The sequence below is a fragment of the Nerophis lumbriciformis genome, linkage group LG06, assembly GCF_033978685.3.
Source record: "Nerophis lumbriciformis linkage group LG06, RoL_Nlum_v2.1, whole genome shotgun sequence".
Lineage (NCBI taxonomy): Eukaryota > Metazoa > Chordata > Actinopteri > Syngnathiformes > Syngnathidae > Nerophis > Nerophis lumbriciformis.
Genome location: NC_084553.2, coordinates 43573985 through 43593887, shown reverse-complemented (window position 1 = coordinate 43593887; position 19903 = coordinate 43573985). Strand labels below are relative to the sequence as shown.

The following is a 19903-nucleotide window of genomic DNA, read 5'->3' as shown; positions in this document are numbered from 1 at the left end:
AACCGATACCGATAATTTCTGATATTACATTTTAACGCATTTATCGGCCGATAATATCGGCAGGCTGATATTATCGGACATCTCTAATTTCAACTTTATGCATCTAAAATATGTTTCCCCCCCACAATGTTACAATTAGTGGTGTCCCGATACAACTTTTTCATTTCCGATACAATACCAATATTGGAACCTGGAGCATTTCCTCATACCCATATTGATCCGATACAATAATAGTACAAATCATACATACTTTTATTATTTTGTGGTGTGGAATGTTAGAAAAAACTTGAATAAGTGAAATTACTTAAACAGGTAACAATAGTAGGTATGAAAAATAGGGCTGTGAATCTTTGGGCACCACACGATTCAATTCTTGGGGGTAATAAAACTATTCAGAATCGATTCTTGATTCAAAATGTATACTTTTTTTTAAACAACATTGGATGCAATTTCTATGATTAACTACATTCCTCCATTAAATAAATAAACAGCTTTGATCAATTTCTATATGACTTAAAAAAAGCTGGTTGTGTTTAATACAATTCTACCGAAACATTTAATAAAGTCAAATACAAATAAGGCAACAAAAGAAGTATTCAACACATAGGGCCCCAAACTTTTTGACTCAGGGGCCGCATTGGGTTAAAACATTTTGGCCGGGGGCCGGACTGTACATATATATATATATATATATATATATATATATATATATATATATATATATATATATATATATATGCGCGATGTTGTCACGTTATAGATGGGAAAATGCATTTTTAGACAATATGATTTGCCTGAGCAGCTAGGAGACACAGAGAGTAACAAGCGGTAGAAAATGGAATAGAAAGGATAGATTAAAATAAATAAATAAAATAAAATGATTATATATATATATATATATATATATATATATATATATATATATATATATATATATATATATATATATATATATATTTTCTTTTTTTTATTTTTTTCTTTTTTTTTTTTTTTCTATTGCTTGTCCCGTTCGGGGTAGCGGGGGGTGCTGGAGCCTATCTCAGCTACATTCGGGCAGAAGGCGGGGTATTTATTTATTTTTATTTTTTTTAACTTGGGACTTCACTTCCCGCGGGCCGGATTTTGGACTGGCGGGTCCGATCCGTAGTTTCTTTTCTAAAGTAAATCTGTGCAGCAGATATGGGCATCTATATCAACAACATGATTTGCCCTAGTGGCTGCACAGGATAGATCTGAATTATTTTTTTTTTTCCACACCCCTAAAGAAAAACACAAACCAATTCATTATTAATCATCTAGAATGGACTTGGGCTGTCTTTGGGTTGAACTAAAGTGGTAATAGATTTTTTGGCAACACCCAGTGGCCAAATAATTAATTAAGTTAAGCATATGATGCAGACAGTTGAATCATACGGACACGTTTGTTACTGGATACTTTCTAATACATTTTTGCCTTGGAAACTTTGTATGTGTACATAATCTGCAACCATAAATATTTGATACTTGTTTATATTGACAAATGTCCTGTTTTAGACAGCAATATTGTTCAATTAAGGACACTTGTATATGTCTAGCTTGTGCACGATTGTGTGCTTAGCTGTTGTGTAACTGCTAGCTCCTAGTAGCTTGTAGCCTATATTTACCTTTTCTAAATTATTTAACTAAAATACGAATAAAAAAACAACCTTGTCTGCTAATTTTAGAACGTTTTTGTCTAACTTTTTACAAGTAAACATGCTGCAGGACTACTTTTTTCAGGGATTTTACATGGAAGCCAATACAATGCGATACTGTCAGAGAGGGACAACTCTAATTAAGACCCTTATCTCGTAAGAGTTTTTTATTATTTTTTTGCTGTCATTTTTTTTTAGCTGTTGTGTTTATTGTATTTTTTTGAGGTGCAGAGAGCCTACAAAAAAACAGCAGTGAATTACAAATGGCCCTTGAACTGCACTTTGGAATGACTGCTGCGAGGCAAAAGAAGCAGCTGGAACATAGAGCTGCACTGCTGATGCATTCCAGAAAACCGTAAGTTTCAAAGGAATAAAAAAAAAAATCCATCTATCCCCCCATGACATCTAACGATAACGGAAAATTCCATGTTAACATAAGACTATATATACAGTATCTGTACTTGTCATCATCATTTAAAACAACCATTTCTTCAAGGAAATAGATTTGTAAATACAGGTGAAACTAAAAAAATGTGAATATCGTGCAAAGGTTCGTTTATTCCAGCAATTAAGATTTACGAGGTGAAAGGAATATATGACATGGGCTTGTAACGTGCAACTTAAGATATTTCAAGCCTTCTTTTGATACCATTTGGATAGTTATGGCTTACAGCTTATGACAACCTCAAATTAAAAATTTCAGAAAATGTGGAGTTTTCAAAAACTTTAAGTCCTTATCATCAAAATGACAACAAATAAACGCTTATCATTTCTCAATTTGCATGTAATGACTTTATATCACATATTAATTTCACATTTGAAGTTGAATTGTTGACATGGATTAACTTTGCCACAATATTATAATTTTTTTTTGTTTCATTTCATATTGCGTTACTATCACTGCTTTGAGTTACTGTATTTGGGTAAACAGAAAAATAAATAAACTCCAGTATTACTTTTTAGTCAATACTGTACATGATGTATTAGGTCAAGTTTCACTCTTAGGCTCACTCATTCTGTTAGAGTCGTCAAGCGCTAATCTGCTCCTTACTCGTGAATTTTATTCAATCTTGACACTGCACAAGTTCACATTTTACAGAAGTTCTATTTATATTTCATCAATCAATAGTAGGATGCAGTGACACATAACAGGAATAATACTAACGGTGTACAGCATCAAACTAAATATAAAACAACCTTCAGTATCTATACTGTAACACAACAATTTCTATTTTCAAGCAAAGTTAAAGATAAATATGAACTGTTTTAAGAAACAAAATTAAATATATCTGTTTTAAAATTATCTATTCAACACCTGTAAAACAACTGGTGTATTGTAAAAAGAAGAAAAAAGGATATCATATCACCAAGATTTCAAAGCATATAACACTATTTTCCACCCTAAAATACTGTAATCAAAATGTATTATAGCATTACAACAAATAACTGTAAAAGTTATGAAATCCCTATATTTTACAGCAACTAACTGTTATTGAACAGTAATATACTGAAATAATGGTCCTAATATCACAAAAAACTACTGTAAATTCAAACTCATTTGCCTTGCGGTATGTCTTTAAACCGAGAGAGTAATATCTATAAAATTATAACTGACGTTACAGCATTTAGCCCTAACGTTATGTAATTAACTGCAACATTACAGCTTAGCACTTACAGTAAATTGCGTTAAAGATATTTCACTGTAAATGTTATTGTGAGTAATGCAATTATTAGCAAGTTGTTTGCTGTGAATTTACAATGAACATTTTTACTGTACAGCTGCTGGACAGTTGTGTGATGAGTAATTGCTTAATTCATCGTTACTACCTCATAGTTAAAACTTTTTGTCTTGTTTTTAACCTGCTAACATTCAAGACACGTTTTTTTAGTGTCCCACTGGTTGGTGACTTGAAGTCATCATCTGGGGCCTCATGTAACAAGCTTGTGTATACACAAAAACCTGACCTACGTCCTTTTTCATGGCAAAGTTGAGATGTTTCAAGACTGATGTTGACGTTGAAATGTGCCTTGCTTGACGGCAACTCGTGTGCCTTGCTTGACGGCAACTCCCGAGCTGCCGTAAGCAGATTTCTACAAGCTGTAGATACTTAAGCGACACACAGAGGTGATGCTGGGTAACAGTAAAAAAAGGGCCAACTTTTACTCCTCGGACTGATTGACGTGCTCAGCAAAGACATATGAACAATTGCCGCCACGCCGACATCTGGGACCAATTTCAAGTTGATTGTGACGTAAAAAATAAACGTGCTTGGCTTTAATTAATCTGAATTTGTACTTTTTTTACGTACTGTACATCTATTTTTAGTAGGAAATCAACACAACTAATGTTACATGAGGACCCTGCTGGTTTGCATGAGTAAATCTCTGGACTCTGAGTAGAAGACAACTAGTCTTTCTCAAACTTTGAGGGAAAAACAATAAAGTCATATAGTATTTGATTAATGCGTGAAACAATACATGAAGCTAAGCGAACATACATCTACAACTCTAAACATATCCTCTGGTGTACCCCAGGGATCAATCCTAGGACCAAACTGGTTCAATCTTTATATAAATGACATTTGTAAAGTTACAAAAGATTTAAAGTTAGTATTATTCGCGGACGATACAACAGTGTTTTGTTCAGGAGAGAACACACAGAAGATAATACAAATAAAAAACAGAAGACATGAACAAATTAAAAAGATGGTTTGACAAAAACAAACAATCTTTGAATCTCAGTAAAACTAAAATAATGCTATTTGGTAACAGTAGAAGGGAAAGTCAAACAAACAAAAATACAGATAGACAGAATAGAAATTGAAAGAGTAAATGAAACCAAATTTCTAGGTATAATGATTGAAGAACTGGACATTTCATGTACAAAAATATACAACACAAGGTGTCAAGAAGCACGTCAATAATGAATAAAGCTAAATATGTTCTAGACCAAAAATCACTTCATATTCTCTACTGCTCGCTAGTGTTACCATATCGGAGTTATTGTGCAAAAATATGGGGAAAGAACTACAAATGTGTGCTTCATTCATTAACCATGTTACAAAAAAGATCAGTTAGAATTATACATAATGTTGGATATAGAGAACATACAAACTATTTATTGAATCGAAAATACTGAAATTCCACGACATAGTGAATTGGCAAACAGCTAAAATTATGCACAAAGCAAACTATAACCTGCTACCCAAGAACGTACAACAATTCTGCCCAACAAAAGAGGAGGAATATAATCTTAGAGAAAAATATAATTTGAAACATTTGTATGCTCGTACAACACTTAAGACAGACCTGGGCAAATTAAGGCCCGGAGGTCGCATGCTTTTCAATCTGGCCCGCCGGACATTCCCAAATAATTGTTTTAGATCTTTTAAGATCAAAACTGTAGCTGCCATTATGATGTGCAGTGACGTTTTCAAATTACCGTAAGTCTTGAACTATACAAAGTACTTCAATGGTTGGAATCTGCGCTTTTGCATGATGTACTAGTTACTATGGTCATCTAAGTCACAGCAGCTCAGACGAGGCACCAAGCAGTGTGGGTTGGGAGTGTTTCCACAGAGTGTTTCCATAGCAGCCAGCCTGAATGAAATGTGGGTGTCAGGGACAGACGCGGAAGGAGATTTTTACAACAAAGTTCTAAAGCTCAGTGATATATCAGATTGTAGGTGGGTTTTTTTTTTACCCTTCACGTTCATATTTTGCTGAGTTTGTTGCATTTTGGCTGCGTTTCGCTTGATTGTAAAATATGTCGATTGAGAGGGGGTGTAACGTTCATACGTTGTCAATATTCAGTGTTTTATCGTTCATAGTTAATATCGTAAATCCCACATTCTTTATTTTCATGTACATTCTGGGTCTCATTCAGTAAAAAAATTTAAAATTTCATTCCATTTTTTAAGGCGGTCTGTCATAACGTTTTTAGCATTCAGACATTATTGTGAGGTTTTGTATTAGTGTTCCTAAAAATAGATATACCGGCCCCCAGAAACATTTTTTTCTCTAAATTTGGCTTGTGAGTCAAAATAACTGCCCAGACCTGACTTAAGACCTTCAGTATATCTGTATGTGGAATTAAATTATGGAATGGATTAAGCAAAAAAATCAAGCAATGAACTAATATGATCCAATTCAAGAAGCTCTTCAAACTTAAAATGTTTACAAAGTACAAAGAATAAGTATAACGATAAACATTCTGAATTTATTCCGTCCATCCATTCATTTTCGAGATAATCTTATTTATTGACCATATGAAATATAACTTACTTCACTAATTATTATTATTATTTTTTGTTTTAATGTTATTACACATGGTATATTGTGAATACATTGAGAACAGGAAGTGAACAAAAGTGTTAGCAACTGCTAGGTAAAGGGAAAAGGGTAAATAACCTCTGCTTCTTCCTTCTCCTTTTCCAACATGTTGAATAGAGAAACTGTAATGTATCAATAAACTCAAACTCAATGCAATACTGCACAATATCCTATGTTGTGCGACAAAACAATCATGTTGCAATAATAACGTCGGCTCAAATGAAACGTGTCTTTGAAATGATAAGAAAAAAACATGCCAGGCAGGGTAAGAGCAAGACATCACACCTTTGGGTTTCCTCCTCCCTCCTTGGCAGCATACAGCATCTGCAGGGCGGACTCGGCCAAGGTCTTAGTCTGATCCAGGAAGGTCATCTGCTGCTGGTGGTCCTTCAGCTTGGACGCCACGCCCACCGCGGCCCTGATTAGCGGTTCAAAGTAGCGGGCCAGCTGGGTCACCTGAGGGTGGCAGACCGCCGCATAAGCGAGGATGATCAGTGGTTGGCATGTCCTTTGACTCACAACTGGATATTAGTCAAAATCAGTAGGGTTCTTGCTGCGACAAATGGACGTTGAAACACTTGAGCGCCCAAGCTATGATATGCATCGGCCTAAGTATGTAAACAAATATTTCAGCAATCAAGTACATTTCAGCAAAACCTCCTGTAAAAATGCACGACTGCTACTTAAATATAAAGTAAAGTGAAAAGCGTCTTGGCCCCGAAATACCTTGTGTCCTAGTTGGGAAGCTTCGCCCCTGGCAGCGGTGGAAACAGGGTCGACTAAGTAGCCAATTTCCTGCACGGAGGATGTCAGCTGTTCTTGCAGGGCCTGAAAAAAAGGAAATGACAGTAAATTTGCTCCTGTGTGGCTTTTTAGGAAAGAGAACCTACGAAAGAGTGCTGCTCTGAGAAACAAATTAGGAGATATATACGAGGTGTGTGGGAATATTTCCAGCACTGGTGTAACTTAAGATATATTTCAAATCCAAACTACAAGCTTTCTCCTTTGAAGTAATCCCCCTGGAGTACATGTACTATGTAGCGCCCTTGGCCAGCCTCCTCTGCCCCCGCCTTGGATGGATTCTTCCAGTAACCTCTGCAACCGTCGTCACAATAGCGTCCACATCTTCTCCTTGAGCTTGGGAAACAGTCCTGGAACTTTACTGATACACCTCGTACGCCTTCAGGTGCAATGGAATATTTCACCATTCAACAAAATACATGTCAACTGTGTCAGAAGTGGTTTTGTAACAGGTTTGGCTTTAAAGTATTCGACTGACAGAGACTCACATGCCAGGAAAACTAACCCAATGATTATATTGCGTAACACAGGGGTGTCCAAAGTCTGGCCCGCATTTTTTCCTTACCCAGCGTATTAGGGCTGGACGATTATGGCAAAAATAATAATCACGATTATATTTGATTGACATTGTGATCACGATTAATTACATGATTATTCATTAATTTGAAAACACTAGTATTTATTATACCACCAAAACTTCCCTTTAAATATAATTTAAGAAACACTTGGATATAAATAAGTAACAAATAAATCACAACAAGTCAAATAATAATAGCAGCAACAACAATACATTTAAAATAACAATAACAATATAAAAAACAATAACATTCTGTTTTTCTGTATAGTTTTAAATTCATTTTTTTTTATTTTTACATTTATTTTACCATCACAGAGTGTGTGTTATTTGTGTAAAATAAAATTTAATAACATGTTTGTTAATTCCAAGCCACCACCGCCACAGTAACGTTGGCAAACTGGGGGAAACCCTGAACGTTCACATGTAGCATGTATTCTTTTTAACTATATTAAACTGCTTATCATATATTGACCTTGATTGGACTGTTTTTTATGGTCAATAAACAAAAAGGTGAAAATGTAAAGCATTCTGTCTGCATTTTTTTCCTTATAAGGCCCTTGGGAAAAATACACACAAAAATTAATCACTTGGGTATTATGCTTTAACATTTACTGTATTTTTCAGACTATAAGCAGTTACTTTTCCCCCCATGCTTTCAACCCCGCGGCTTATAAAACGGTGTGTCGAATTTATGTATTTTTCTTTGCCAATGGCCATAATGTTTTGTGTTCAACAAATAGTTTTCAACACCGACAGAGACACTGAAAAGGTGCATCATTGTTTGTGCTATGGGGACGATTTCGCTCACTGCAAGTGTGGCGGGTTGAAAAATGTACTTCCTGTTTCGTGCCTTGAACCGAAGTACATCCCGTTTCGTCTACTGTTTGTTTAAAGTGTTTCTGATAGAAGGGATTCCTTATCCATCACTCCAAGCAACGTTTGTAAGTTTTGCAATATAACTAAAACAATTCATACTTACTAAACCATCCCATGTGTGATGTCTGTAGGAGTGTTTTCATGCATATTTGTACGTGCTATTGTAATGTAATCAAGCTAGCATTGTTAGCACTAGCTAATATGCTTACATGTTTATCGGTGTCTTTGTTAGTATCATTAACTTACAATGGCATTTCTTTGTATTGTTTTAGTTTCGTAAATTGTTGAGTTATTGAATCTGTTTAGCTGATTAGAGAGCTCGCTACCACAGCTCGTGGGTCCAGGACGATGACTTCTGTTTTGTTTGATTAGCCGTTTTACTGCCGAGTTACAGGCACTGTTTGGAAACAATTAAGGTATGTAAATAAACATTCACAAAATCTTTCGTACTGGTGGCTTATGGTGCAGCGCGGCTAATATACTGTATTTAAAACTATTTATTTCTTCTAAAATTTGGTGGGTGAGGCTTAAATACCAGTGCGCTCTGTAGCCCGGAAAGTACGGTAAATTAATAAGACTGATCATTTTGTTCGTACATTTTAATACACAGTGATTTACTGTACCTATCTTTACTCTTTAAAATGTTACTCATATGGCGACAGCTTGACCCTGGAACGGACTGTTTTAATTTATATTATTTCTAAACAAATCAGAGGTTGATTAGCATTGGATTTAGTTCGACTTGAAAAATTCCATTGTTCTTCTTGAATAGGAATCGAAGCATAATGTCATGAAACCAACATTGCATGACAAAATTTGGACCTGGCTGGTCCACCAATAATTCCCCAAATATAGCTATAGAAGACAAACATATTGCACATCAAAATAAGGTAGCAGTTATTCTGTGCTGTTATCCAACTGCAAAGCTGTAGTTGGAGAGTATATGACATTCCTATTAGCATGAAGACAATGCAGCAAAACAAAGACAGATGTTTGAGCTGCTTACCTCCAGTGAGATGTCGTCCCTGCTGGGTAAGTTCTGGCTGACCGCAGCCAAAGAGGCCTGCTCAATGTCCCGGATACATTTGTTGACATTATCAATGGACGAGTCGCACTCCCGCTGGCCTGGTGCCTTGTCCCTAAGAACGTAATAGCAAAAAGAGAGCAGTATAAATGGATGGGGATGATGAAGAGGCGGTGAAGAGTTGGACAAGGAGAGGTAGGAGACTAACAAGGGACAAGAAGGCAGGAAGAAAAAGAACCATAAATCTAACTTTGGGATAACAGGGTAATATCCAAACAGAGTTTGTATCAATTTATAATAAATACATTTTTAATAATAATTTGAAAAAATATATGAATACATTGGTGCCACTTCCTGTTACGTACATAACATTATATTAATGGTTTATGAGTTGTTTTATATAGCTATTAATGATGTAAGAAACAGATGTAATCTGACTACATGGCTCACTATCTGAAATGTTCCAGTTAGTTCCAAAAAGTATGAATCCTGCTAAATTTGCAGGAGATCATATCATGGAGATCAGTTAAGTTAAAGTACCAATGATTGTCACACACACACTAGGTGTGGCGAAATTTGTCCTCTGCATTTGACCCATCACCTTGTTCACCCCCTGGGAGGTGAGGGGAGCAGTGGGCAGCAGCGGTGCTGCGCCCGGGAATCATTTTTGGTGATTTAACCCCCAATTCAAACCATTGATGCTGAGTGCCAAGCAAGGAGGTAATGGGTCCCATTTTCATAGTCTTTGGTATGACTCGGCCGGGGTTTGAACTCACAACCTACCATATTACTGAAGCTACACGAAAAGCAATAAAAAAAGTTGGCAATACAGCCACAGTATTTGACAAGCAGGGTGTCACCAGATGTGGACTAGCCATCGGGAGTTTTGATTGTACGTCGATCAATGGACACATGCTTTATAACCCAAAATAGCTTGTAAAATGTCAAATAATAAATGATAGGGCATTTTATGTCAAAGTTTACAGAATATGTAATCCTAGCCCTTTTCTGCTTTGTCACTATTAATAGAATGATCTAAAGGAAAATTTCACACAGTTTTTTTGTTAGTGGTATGAGCTTTATTAATGTTTTTGGACGCCCACAGTCACATAGTTATTGGCTTTATTTGTAACTTTTTTATTCCTATTAATTTTTGCAGTGGGCCAGTCTGGACCAAAAAATAAAAAGGCCACATTTTTGTTCCAGTCTGCCCCTGGAAGTCACTCTTACTGTGCATATCTAATTGGTAAAGTACTAATCAGTTCAATATACAGTATATATTTAAAAAGTAATTAATAACAATATGTAAAATGCTTAAAGAAGTATAATAAGGTTCAATAAGATTAATGGTACAATTACTATGGACAGCAGCACTGCCTTAAGATGTATTAGGAATACTGTAGCGTTATTCAGTCAATATAAAAGCTTTGCAAGTGGAAATTAAATATACTAACTCTTTATGGAGAAATACATCCTTAAATGTAAAACTAATATTCCACACTTCTGAGAATAGCGGTCGTAAGCGCATATTGGAGTAATGAATGATACACCTTAATCAAATTACAGTAAAAATGATGTACTCCAACATAGTGTTTAGCAGAGGGGGACCATAAGTTTGTGTTGTTTTACAACCACTAACCGTATGGCAGTGATGAGACTCTTGATGGAGTCGGAGACAGTGCGGGAGTGACCAGCTAACACAGACCAGGTGGGCGGGTCTTTAGGGTTGATAACCAGTGAGCGTGCTGTCTTGAGAAGGTAGGTGGAGCTGTCGAGCATGGAATAAGCCGACTGGAGGATCGGCTCCTGAGCTGCCGAGCCCTGCAAACAGGTAAACAAGCGGAACTTTAGCAACTTTTTGCAGCTGGCGTGGCTTCCAAAATGCCATACAGTAGGGAAGGGATTCATATGGCCCCATTCCTTGATGAAGGAAGGTGGGGCATCTTCATTTTGCAATGTAGTCTGCTGAAAATGATGGAATGCGGCACTCTACATAGCAACAGACAGTGTGGTCAAAGTTGCAATTGCCACAAAACTAATTTTAAGATATTCAACACCGTCTGGCAGCAAAAGTGGACAGTGCATCCCTCAATTCGTCACGTTTCATGTGTCAGGTAAACCGTGACAAATGTGGCCACAAAAATCTCCTTCCTACTGTAATCGCACAGAATGACCTCGTGGCTGATTTGAGCGGGGAGGCTGGCAAACTCGGGGTTGGATGCGAATGTTGTCAGGTTTTCCACCGCTTCGATGAGTGGAGCTGTGGCCACTCGACACCTGTTCCTGTTTTCATTCGAGAAGTCTCCATCCAGAGCCTACAGAAGAAAAAAAGGGCCATGGTAATTTCCAGGAAAAAGTTCTAACTTTAGAGAATAGTAATATGTGCAATACATAAAAATCATGACTGCTGCGGTTTGTCTTGGAGAAACGAATAAACTATCATGTGGTAATGATACGAACGCAGCTATGTTCATCTGTCACAGGTGTGTCCAATGTGCGGCATGCAGTTCATTTTTTATCGGTCCATGGCACATTTTAATTATAAAATGACAGGCGTTCCATATTAGAACATTAGAAATAATGTTCATTCGTGTAGCAATAAATTACCGAAATCATCGTTTGTCTAAGCTTTTTGACTGAAATGGTATATTTATTTAATGCTAAAATATAATTGACGGTATCTTTAGCAAAAAAGAAAAAAGAAATACCCATTCCTTGTTAGAATAAAATTTAAATGCACTTAAAAATGTGTTTGCAAGCTATGATCAAAGGGAGCCATGGAAAAATGTGAGTGACTTAGTTACTATACATGATAAATGGGACTATTTATTTTTTAGCAAATAAATAACTATTTTTCTCTTGTTTATAAAGGCGGTCCAAAAAATTTGTTAAGCACATTAGATTGTTTTTAGCATGTTTAAGGAGCAAAAGGTATAGAATTGTGACAATAGCGCATAGCGGCTGTTGACGTAATCCCAGGACGTAGAGAAGGTAGGCGAAGTGCAAGCAGGGCGTCCCTTTAGATACCAGGCAGATGAAACTTAACACAGGTCTAGTAGGAAGTCAGAAAGCAACATAACACTTTTGCATACAGAAAATAAAGAAACCGCATTGAATGAGTTAACAAGGTGGAAATAGATATAACTAATTAACAATGAACAGGTGTGCTGGTAGGACAAAGAAGACAAAGTGCTGTAAAACACAAGAGACCGAACAGGAGTTACTACCAAAACAAGAGCACCAGGACAGGAAATGATACCAAACACTAGAAAATAAACTGTCATGTGGAGTCATAACAAGAATATTATTGGCCCCAACATCCTTCAATTTTTTTGTGGTGAAAAAAGGTTGGAGACCCTTGAGCTACCATTCTCCTGCAAAATAATTCAACCCAAGGGCATACTTCCTCACAAAAAAGAAATAAATGTATGATTGAGCATTCTAAATAACATTTGGTTAGCCTGATCCTAGGACTGGATCAGGCTTTCGTCTGGAGCGGCTTGACCCACCTTAATGGTTTTGACCAGGTTGGCGGTGCTGTTGGCCACCTCCTTAGCAGACTGGACAAAGTGTCGCTTGGCAACGGGGTTGGTGGTTTTCGAGGAAGCCAGGCGGCAGGCGTTGCACAGCGACGACGTGTGCTTTGCAACGATGGTGGCCGCGGAAAGGACCTGCGGTTTTAGAGGCGGGAAACAAAGGAATGTAACGTGGCCCCTGAGGTCTATCAAATGTTACTGCGGCACTATCATCACTGTAGTCCTGATTACAACATGGCTTTTATTAGCCAGAGGGACCATTTACACCCGTTTGGCTCCCATTTTATAGGTCAAAATGCAATCTGGGACACAACAAATCAACACTGAAACATATTTGTTGGTGTATGTACCTGAGAGGGACTACTCTGTGGGTCAACTAGATTCTGACAGGCCATTTGGATAGCTTGGTTGGCTTTAGCAAACTGGATAGGGTCCACCAAACCCTGGTGACCCGCCTGACTGTTGGGATCTGACACGCCCACCAGGTAGGAGGCCTGAGGCAGAAACAAATAATCAGAATTGTCCATGAAAAAAAAAAAATCTGCCATTTCTATTGTACCTGTCCTGCAGCCTCTGTGAGCCCACAAAGCGCCTTGGAAGCCGATCCTACGCAGTCTCCAAATGAAGTAACGTCTCCCGTCTTGCAGTTCTGGGAAATCCCCGCCATGGACTCTCCCAAGACCTAGAAAGACCACCGTGAATGAAGGAGTGGAAAAACGGATAGCTAAGGGATGTTGCACCCGGAAGGCCTACCTTGGAATTTTCCATGACACTCTCGATGCAGTCGAAGTAGGAAAGGTCATTGACGGGTTCATTGGGGTTGTCCAGCATTCCTCGGACCGCCTGGAAGAAGTTAGTCAGGCGTTAGCCGTGTAATGTCTCAAAAGATAGTCCACTGATGGCAGGAGCATCTCAAAAGCTTTATCTAGCTCTGTGTGCGCTTTAAAATGCTGGTTGTACTACACAGCTGTCGGTGTGAAACTCCTGCGTGTTACACTTGGTGTTCTGGTGTTTAATAGAACAAATGAATCGATGCTATTATTATACTTATTAAAAATCCAACCTTGAGCCAAAAGTGTTATTTAATTTTCGACCTGTTTCTAACCTATCATTTTTAATCTACATTTTTTTTTTTTTTTTTCAGTTGCAGTTATTTTTAGAAACCATTACTATTTTAGAATGTGTCTCAAGAACAAGAACCAAACCAGGTGAGGCAGCATTCAGTTACCGGTATTATGCTCCTCAACTGTGGAACAATCAATCAATCAATCAATGTTTATTTATATAGCCCTAAATCACAAGTGTCTCAAAGGGCTGCACAAGCCACAACGACATCCTCGGTACAGAGCCCACATAAGGGCAAGGAAAAACTCACCCCAGTGGGACGTCGATGTGAATGATTATGAGAAACCTTGGAGAGGGCCGCATATGTGAGTACACCCCTCCACCTCTAGGGGAGACCGAATGCAATGGATGTCAAACTCCCTACTGATCTGTGGTCTGCTCAAACTGTCAGCTCCTTTAAATCAGGGCTAAAAACACTGTTTACTGCAGCATACCCTTAAATTAAATACCTACTTGGTTTATTATACTGCTTTAACTTTTGAACTATACAATGCTGGTAACAATGTGCTTTTTTCATTGTTACCACTTTTCTTTTCCCATTTTATTTTTATTTTATTGCTTACTATTCTTGATTCTAGATTTACATTTTTGTTTTCTCTTTCCCTCTCTCCCTTTCACTACACTCTAACTCTGTTACCTTTTTTAATTTACTGTAGAATATTGTTTTTATATTTTTTTTATTTGTGTCTTGTTGCTTTTTATTTTTATGTAAAGTACTTTGAAGTACCTTGTGTGGAAAAAGTGCTATACAAATAAACGTGTCTTTCCTAGAAAAGATTCTGTCTGGTTTTCGATCACGATACAGCACCGAGTCTGCACTGCTTAAAGTCCAGACTGATATTCTTTAGACCCTTGACTCCAAAAAGTCTGTAATGCTGGACCTCACTGCTGCATTTGATACCATGGAGTCCTACATCCTCTTCTTCAATGGTTTAAGTTGTACTTTGATTGATTGATTGAAACTTTTATTAGTAGATGGCAAAGGAAGAGAATACATTATATGAAACAGTAAAGTTTACACAGTGCAGTACATATTCTGTACAATTGACCACTAAATGGTAACACCCGAATAAGTTTTTCAACTTGTTTAAGTCGGGGTCCACGTTATCAATTCACTTGACAGACAGGACATTGCACCGCTGTCCTATGGTGTGCCTCAAGGATCTATTCTTGGGCCAGTCCTGTTTTCCTGATGGACGAGTACTATTTTACTGATATTTGTTGCCCCTGAGTTCAGTTATTGACAAGCACGACATTTTCTTTCATTTCTTGTCGACAATCTGCAACTTTATTTACCATTTTTTCCAAACACTTCAAACTCACTGTATTCTATTTTTAACTACATTACAGCCATAAAAGCATGGCTTTCACATAATTTCCTATATCTAAATGAGTCCAAAAAAGAATGCACTGATGTTCTCTCTTATGCTGTCCCTGATCTGGGTTCTCTTGCTTCCTACTGCAAACCAGTAGTAAATAATCTGTGCCTTAACCTTGACAACAATCTGAATTTTGCCATACAAATTGACTCTGTTGTTTGAGTAATTTTTTTTGCAGCCCAGCCTTCTGGCTAAATTACAGCCCTATGTTAGCAAGTGAGACCTAGAAATAGCCATCTATGCATGACCCTTGACAAACACTTGACAACAGAGCCACATCACCCCAGTTCTGCACTATCGAGTCTTTTACAAAGCCCGTATGTGGGCTTTGTACCGAGGATGTCGTTGTGGCTTGTGCAGCCCTTTGAGACACTTGTGATTTAGGGCTATATAAATAAAGATTGATTGATTGATTGATTATAACTGTTAAACTTTTAATGTTTGTTTTTAAGACAGTACAGCTCCATGTTATTTTTGTGAACTCTTAAACATCAATCCCCAAAGTGGAACTCTACAGTCTGCCAATCAACAGCAGCTGGAGGTTCCTCGGTTCAGATATAAACATTGGTGCGATTGGTCTTTAACTGAACTGGTGCCGGGTTTTGGAATACTGTACGTTACCAGCCAAACTACGGACCATCATTATATTGATTTAAAGGGGGCCTAATAAGCAAAACCAACTTTTCTTACCTATTGGTACCTGCGGTTGTATATTTGGGATCTGAATAAGTCCCAAAATCGGAAATATTTATAAAACAGTATTGCATTCCTTCATACTTCGGGGAAAAGAGCCGTTTGGAATTTGCCCCATTGGTGACATTTTTACCACCGGTGACGTCAGAAGATTATCCATACATGGTAAAGATTCAACAAAAGTGCTTTGCGCGGGTCCACCATTCTAGTCCGACGCTGTAGTGAATAAGCGCCTTCTTTTTGTCTGTCCTCTTCTTCTGAGCACACTAGCTCGCACATGCATGCTCCATCGTTGCCATTTGTAATACAAAGTAGCGTATATTTCGGACGTAATCTGTCAGTAGACTCTATACCAGTGGTTCTTAACCTTGTTGGAGGTACCGAACCCCACCAGTTTCATATGCGCATTCCCTGAACCCTTCTTTAGTGAAAAATAAAATGTAGTTTTTTTTCAAATTCAAGACAAAGTTATATGATTTTGGTAACACTTTAGTATGGGGAACATATTGTAAGTAACAAAGACTTAATTTAGAGTTTTTTGGCTAGGGTTAGGGTTAGAGGGTTAGGGCCAGGGTTAGGGTTATAATAAGGCCATGCCGAATAAGGCATTAATAAGTACTTAATAATGACTAGTTAAGAACCAATATGTTACTAATTTGCATGTTAATTAGCAACTAATTAATGGTGAATATGTTCCCCATACTAAAGTGTTACCATGTTTTTTTACTGGTGCACAAAATGAACCGTGCATGAACATCACCTTTTTCAAAGAACACAACCAACACAGTGCATAAACTCACAACAAATTACACACCTGCAAATCAGTGTGACTTCTGCTGTTGCCGTATCCGTAATACGCCGATAGGGAGAAGTTTTTATTTACACGATGAGTCGGGTGTGTCTTGACCTCCGCCGAACCCCTGAGCACGACTCACCGAACCCCTAGGGTTCAATCGAACCCAGGTTAAGAACCACTGCTCTATACGTAAGCGCTAAAAACTACAATAAAGATGACGGGGAGAAGACGCTAATGAGGTGGAGCCACGTAAATAAGACCGCTCACAGAACTGTGCATCCTGAAAAGCAGCTTGAAGATGGTCTGTAAAACATAATCTATGCAACATTTTGACCAAAGAACCACCATTACATGTTATGTGGACCACAAGGAAGTGTTTTACATGTAGTTTAAAAAAATCATAATATGAGTCCATTAAGACAAAATTTAAAACTAACTTTATTCCGGGCTGCATTTGGTACTTAAGATTACAATGACCCGTTTATCATTTTAAGTACATTTTCTATTGTTTTATTATTTATTATGTGCTCTTATTTAGTTTTTTTGCATTGTTGTGCAGCACTCAAGTTCAGCTATAGCTGTTATAAGGGGCTTTACAAAAAAGTTAAATTAATTGAGTCATATTAATGCAGACTTAACGGTTTCTGCCTTACTGATATTACAACATTGGTTCTGCTGCCGCTGTGTTGTGCAATATACTTGTTAATAAAAGTCCATGTGGACATTTTAATTAAAGAATTAAAGCTTTTACGGTATATGGTTACGAAACAGTCCATGAAAAATGGAATCAGCATTGCTCTGACCTACATTATCCACTCTCTACAGTATAAGGTAGGCTTTATACAAATATTGCATTGACATAAAAACAAACATTTACAGAGTGAAGTAGGGATGTCCGATAATGGCTTTTTGCCGATATCGGATATTCCGATATTATCCAACTCTTATCGATACCAATATCAACTGATATATACAATCGTGGAATTAACACATTATTAGGCCTAATTTGGACAACCAGGTATGGTGAAGATAAGGTACTTTAAAATTTTTTTTATAAAATAAGATAAATAAATTAAAAACATTTTCTTGAATAAAAAAGAAAGTAAAACAATATAAAAACAGTTACATAGAAACTAGTAATTAATGAAAATGAGTCAAATTAACTGTTAAAGGTTAGTACTATTAGTGGACCAGCAGCACGCACAATCATGTGTGCTTACGGACTGTATCCCTTGCAGACTGTATTGATATATATTGATATATAATGTAGGAACCAGAATATTAATAACAGAAAGAAACAACCCTTTTGTGTGAATGAGTGTGAATGAGTGTAAATTGAGGAGGGAGGTTTTTTGGGTTGGTGCACTAATTTTAAGTGTATCTTGTGTTTTTTATGTTGATTTAATAAAAAAAACAAAAAAAACAAAAAAAAACGATACCGATAATTAAAAAAACGATACCAATAATTTCAGATTTTACATTTTAACGCATTTATTGGCCGATAATATTCGGCAGGCCGATATTATCGGACATCTCTAGAGTGAAGTTTTGCCAACAAGAAACCAGAGATGGGCCAACTCCAAGTCACTCCCGTTGCTTCATGAAACGATAATTATCATAAAATCAATCACTCTGGTTTAATGACAGTGCATTACGGTTGAGTTACCTCGAGCTCTCGGAGGGCGTTATCACACTCCTTCTGGCCAGGCGCCTGCTGAGTGCACAGCGTGATCAGCTGGTTAATACTGTCGGTCACAGATCTGAAACGAAGACAATAGCGGCAACACTTACATACTCCACGGGAAACTAAAAACATTGCCAGTGTTTCCATAAAGATTGTTTAAAAATGCATCTGGCCCGCTGTGGTATACCTTGCCGCAGCTGCGAGCAGGTTCTTTGCGTTAGCGGCTGCCGGATCCACCGACAGACTTTTAGCGGCCAGCAGCAGCTTGCTAGAGGCCATTGAGATGTTCTTCAGGTTGCTGATCACCTGCACCTGGTCGTCCTTCTTCTGAGGGATGACGAGCAACCACATAAAACAAGAATATGTATTCCAGAGGATCTCATTCATAACATTGACGCTTATTTTTAAAGGATAGGACAACACATGTAAATGAAGGCATACATTAAAACTGGTTACACTACAATGTAGGGAAGTTGGTAAAGTATGTTTTCATATATTAAAACAGGTTTGGATCTGGCACGTCAGCACATTTATTTGAAAACAAGGTCATGGATGCACTGTGTTTACATTAAATAACTGCAGTGGCACGACAGTGTGGTATCTGGCCAATTAGGTTTTGATATTTCAGGAATAAAATATTGTACTTACCTCATCTAATTCATTTGCTACATATACTGTACATAATATATAGAATACATAATACATTTGTTCTTGCAATATGCAATGTGAAACAAGACAGTGTGTCCATTGCATTGTAAATACGCTTCAAATTCCCACAAGGTCTGCATTAAAAGTAAAAGACAGAAACAGTTTCTTGCATCAGTAAATAAATGTGTTCACAAAATGCTAAATATTTGTCGCACGTGCGGAACTCCAGCTGTGCAGGGCACCTCCACTAGCCCAAGGGGTAGTGTGTATTACCATCGACGTGAAAGGCAATTCATGAATGACAGAATGCTTCATATGAAATTTTACCGTAAACGTATTCCTCTCCGCTTCATCACTGATTACAATATGTGGACAAAATTCCCACTGCAGACACGATGGCCCCCCACTACTATGGTACTGGAATCAAATCCCGGTCTAAGCAGAGTTGGGAAGATTTTAAAATGTGTGTTTTAATGAGGTAAAATGTTTTATTTGCAACAAAAAGAAAAATTATTGAAAATTGTTTACATATATGCATATATATATATATATATATATATATATATATATATATATATATATATATATATATGCATATATATATATATATATATATATATATATATATATATATATATATATACATACACATACGCATACACATATATATATATAAATACATATAAATACATATATATATATATATACATACATACATATACACACACACACACATACAGTATATATATATATATATAT

The 19903-nt window shown here is 37.1% G+C and overlaps 1 protein-coding gene across 1 annotated transcript in view; it reads right to left on the bottom strand.

The window, feature by feature from the left end:
- tln2a (talin 2a) overlaps positions 1-19903 on the bottom strand; it is a 214539-nt gene that overhangs the window by 29987 nt on the left and 164649 nt on the right. The window contains exons 32-42 of the mRNA XM_072913376.1: positions 18684-18823; positions 18479-18572; positions 13573-13662; positions 13379-13501; positions 13170-13313; positions 12793-12954; positions 11458-11598; positions 10923-11104; positions 9266-9398; positions 6732-6833; positions 6291-6461 (exon numbers count right to left, since the gene is read on the bottom strand). Coding sequence (XP_072769477.1) covers positions 6291-6461; positions 6732-6833; positions 9266-9398; positions 10923-11104; positions 11458-11598; positions 12793-12954; positions 13170-13313; positions 13379-13501; positions 13573-13662; positions 18479-18572; positions 18684-18823 — 1482 coding nt within the window. The remainder of the gene's footprint in view (positions 1-6290; positions 6462-6731; positions 6834-9265; positions 9399-10922; positions 11105-11457; positions 11599-12792; positions 12955-13169; positions 13314-13378; positions 13502-13572; positions 13663-18478; positions 18573-18683; positions 18824-19903) is intronic.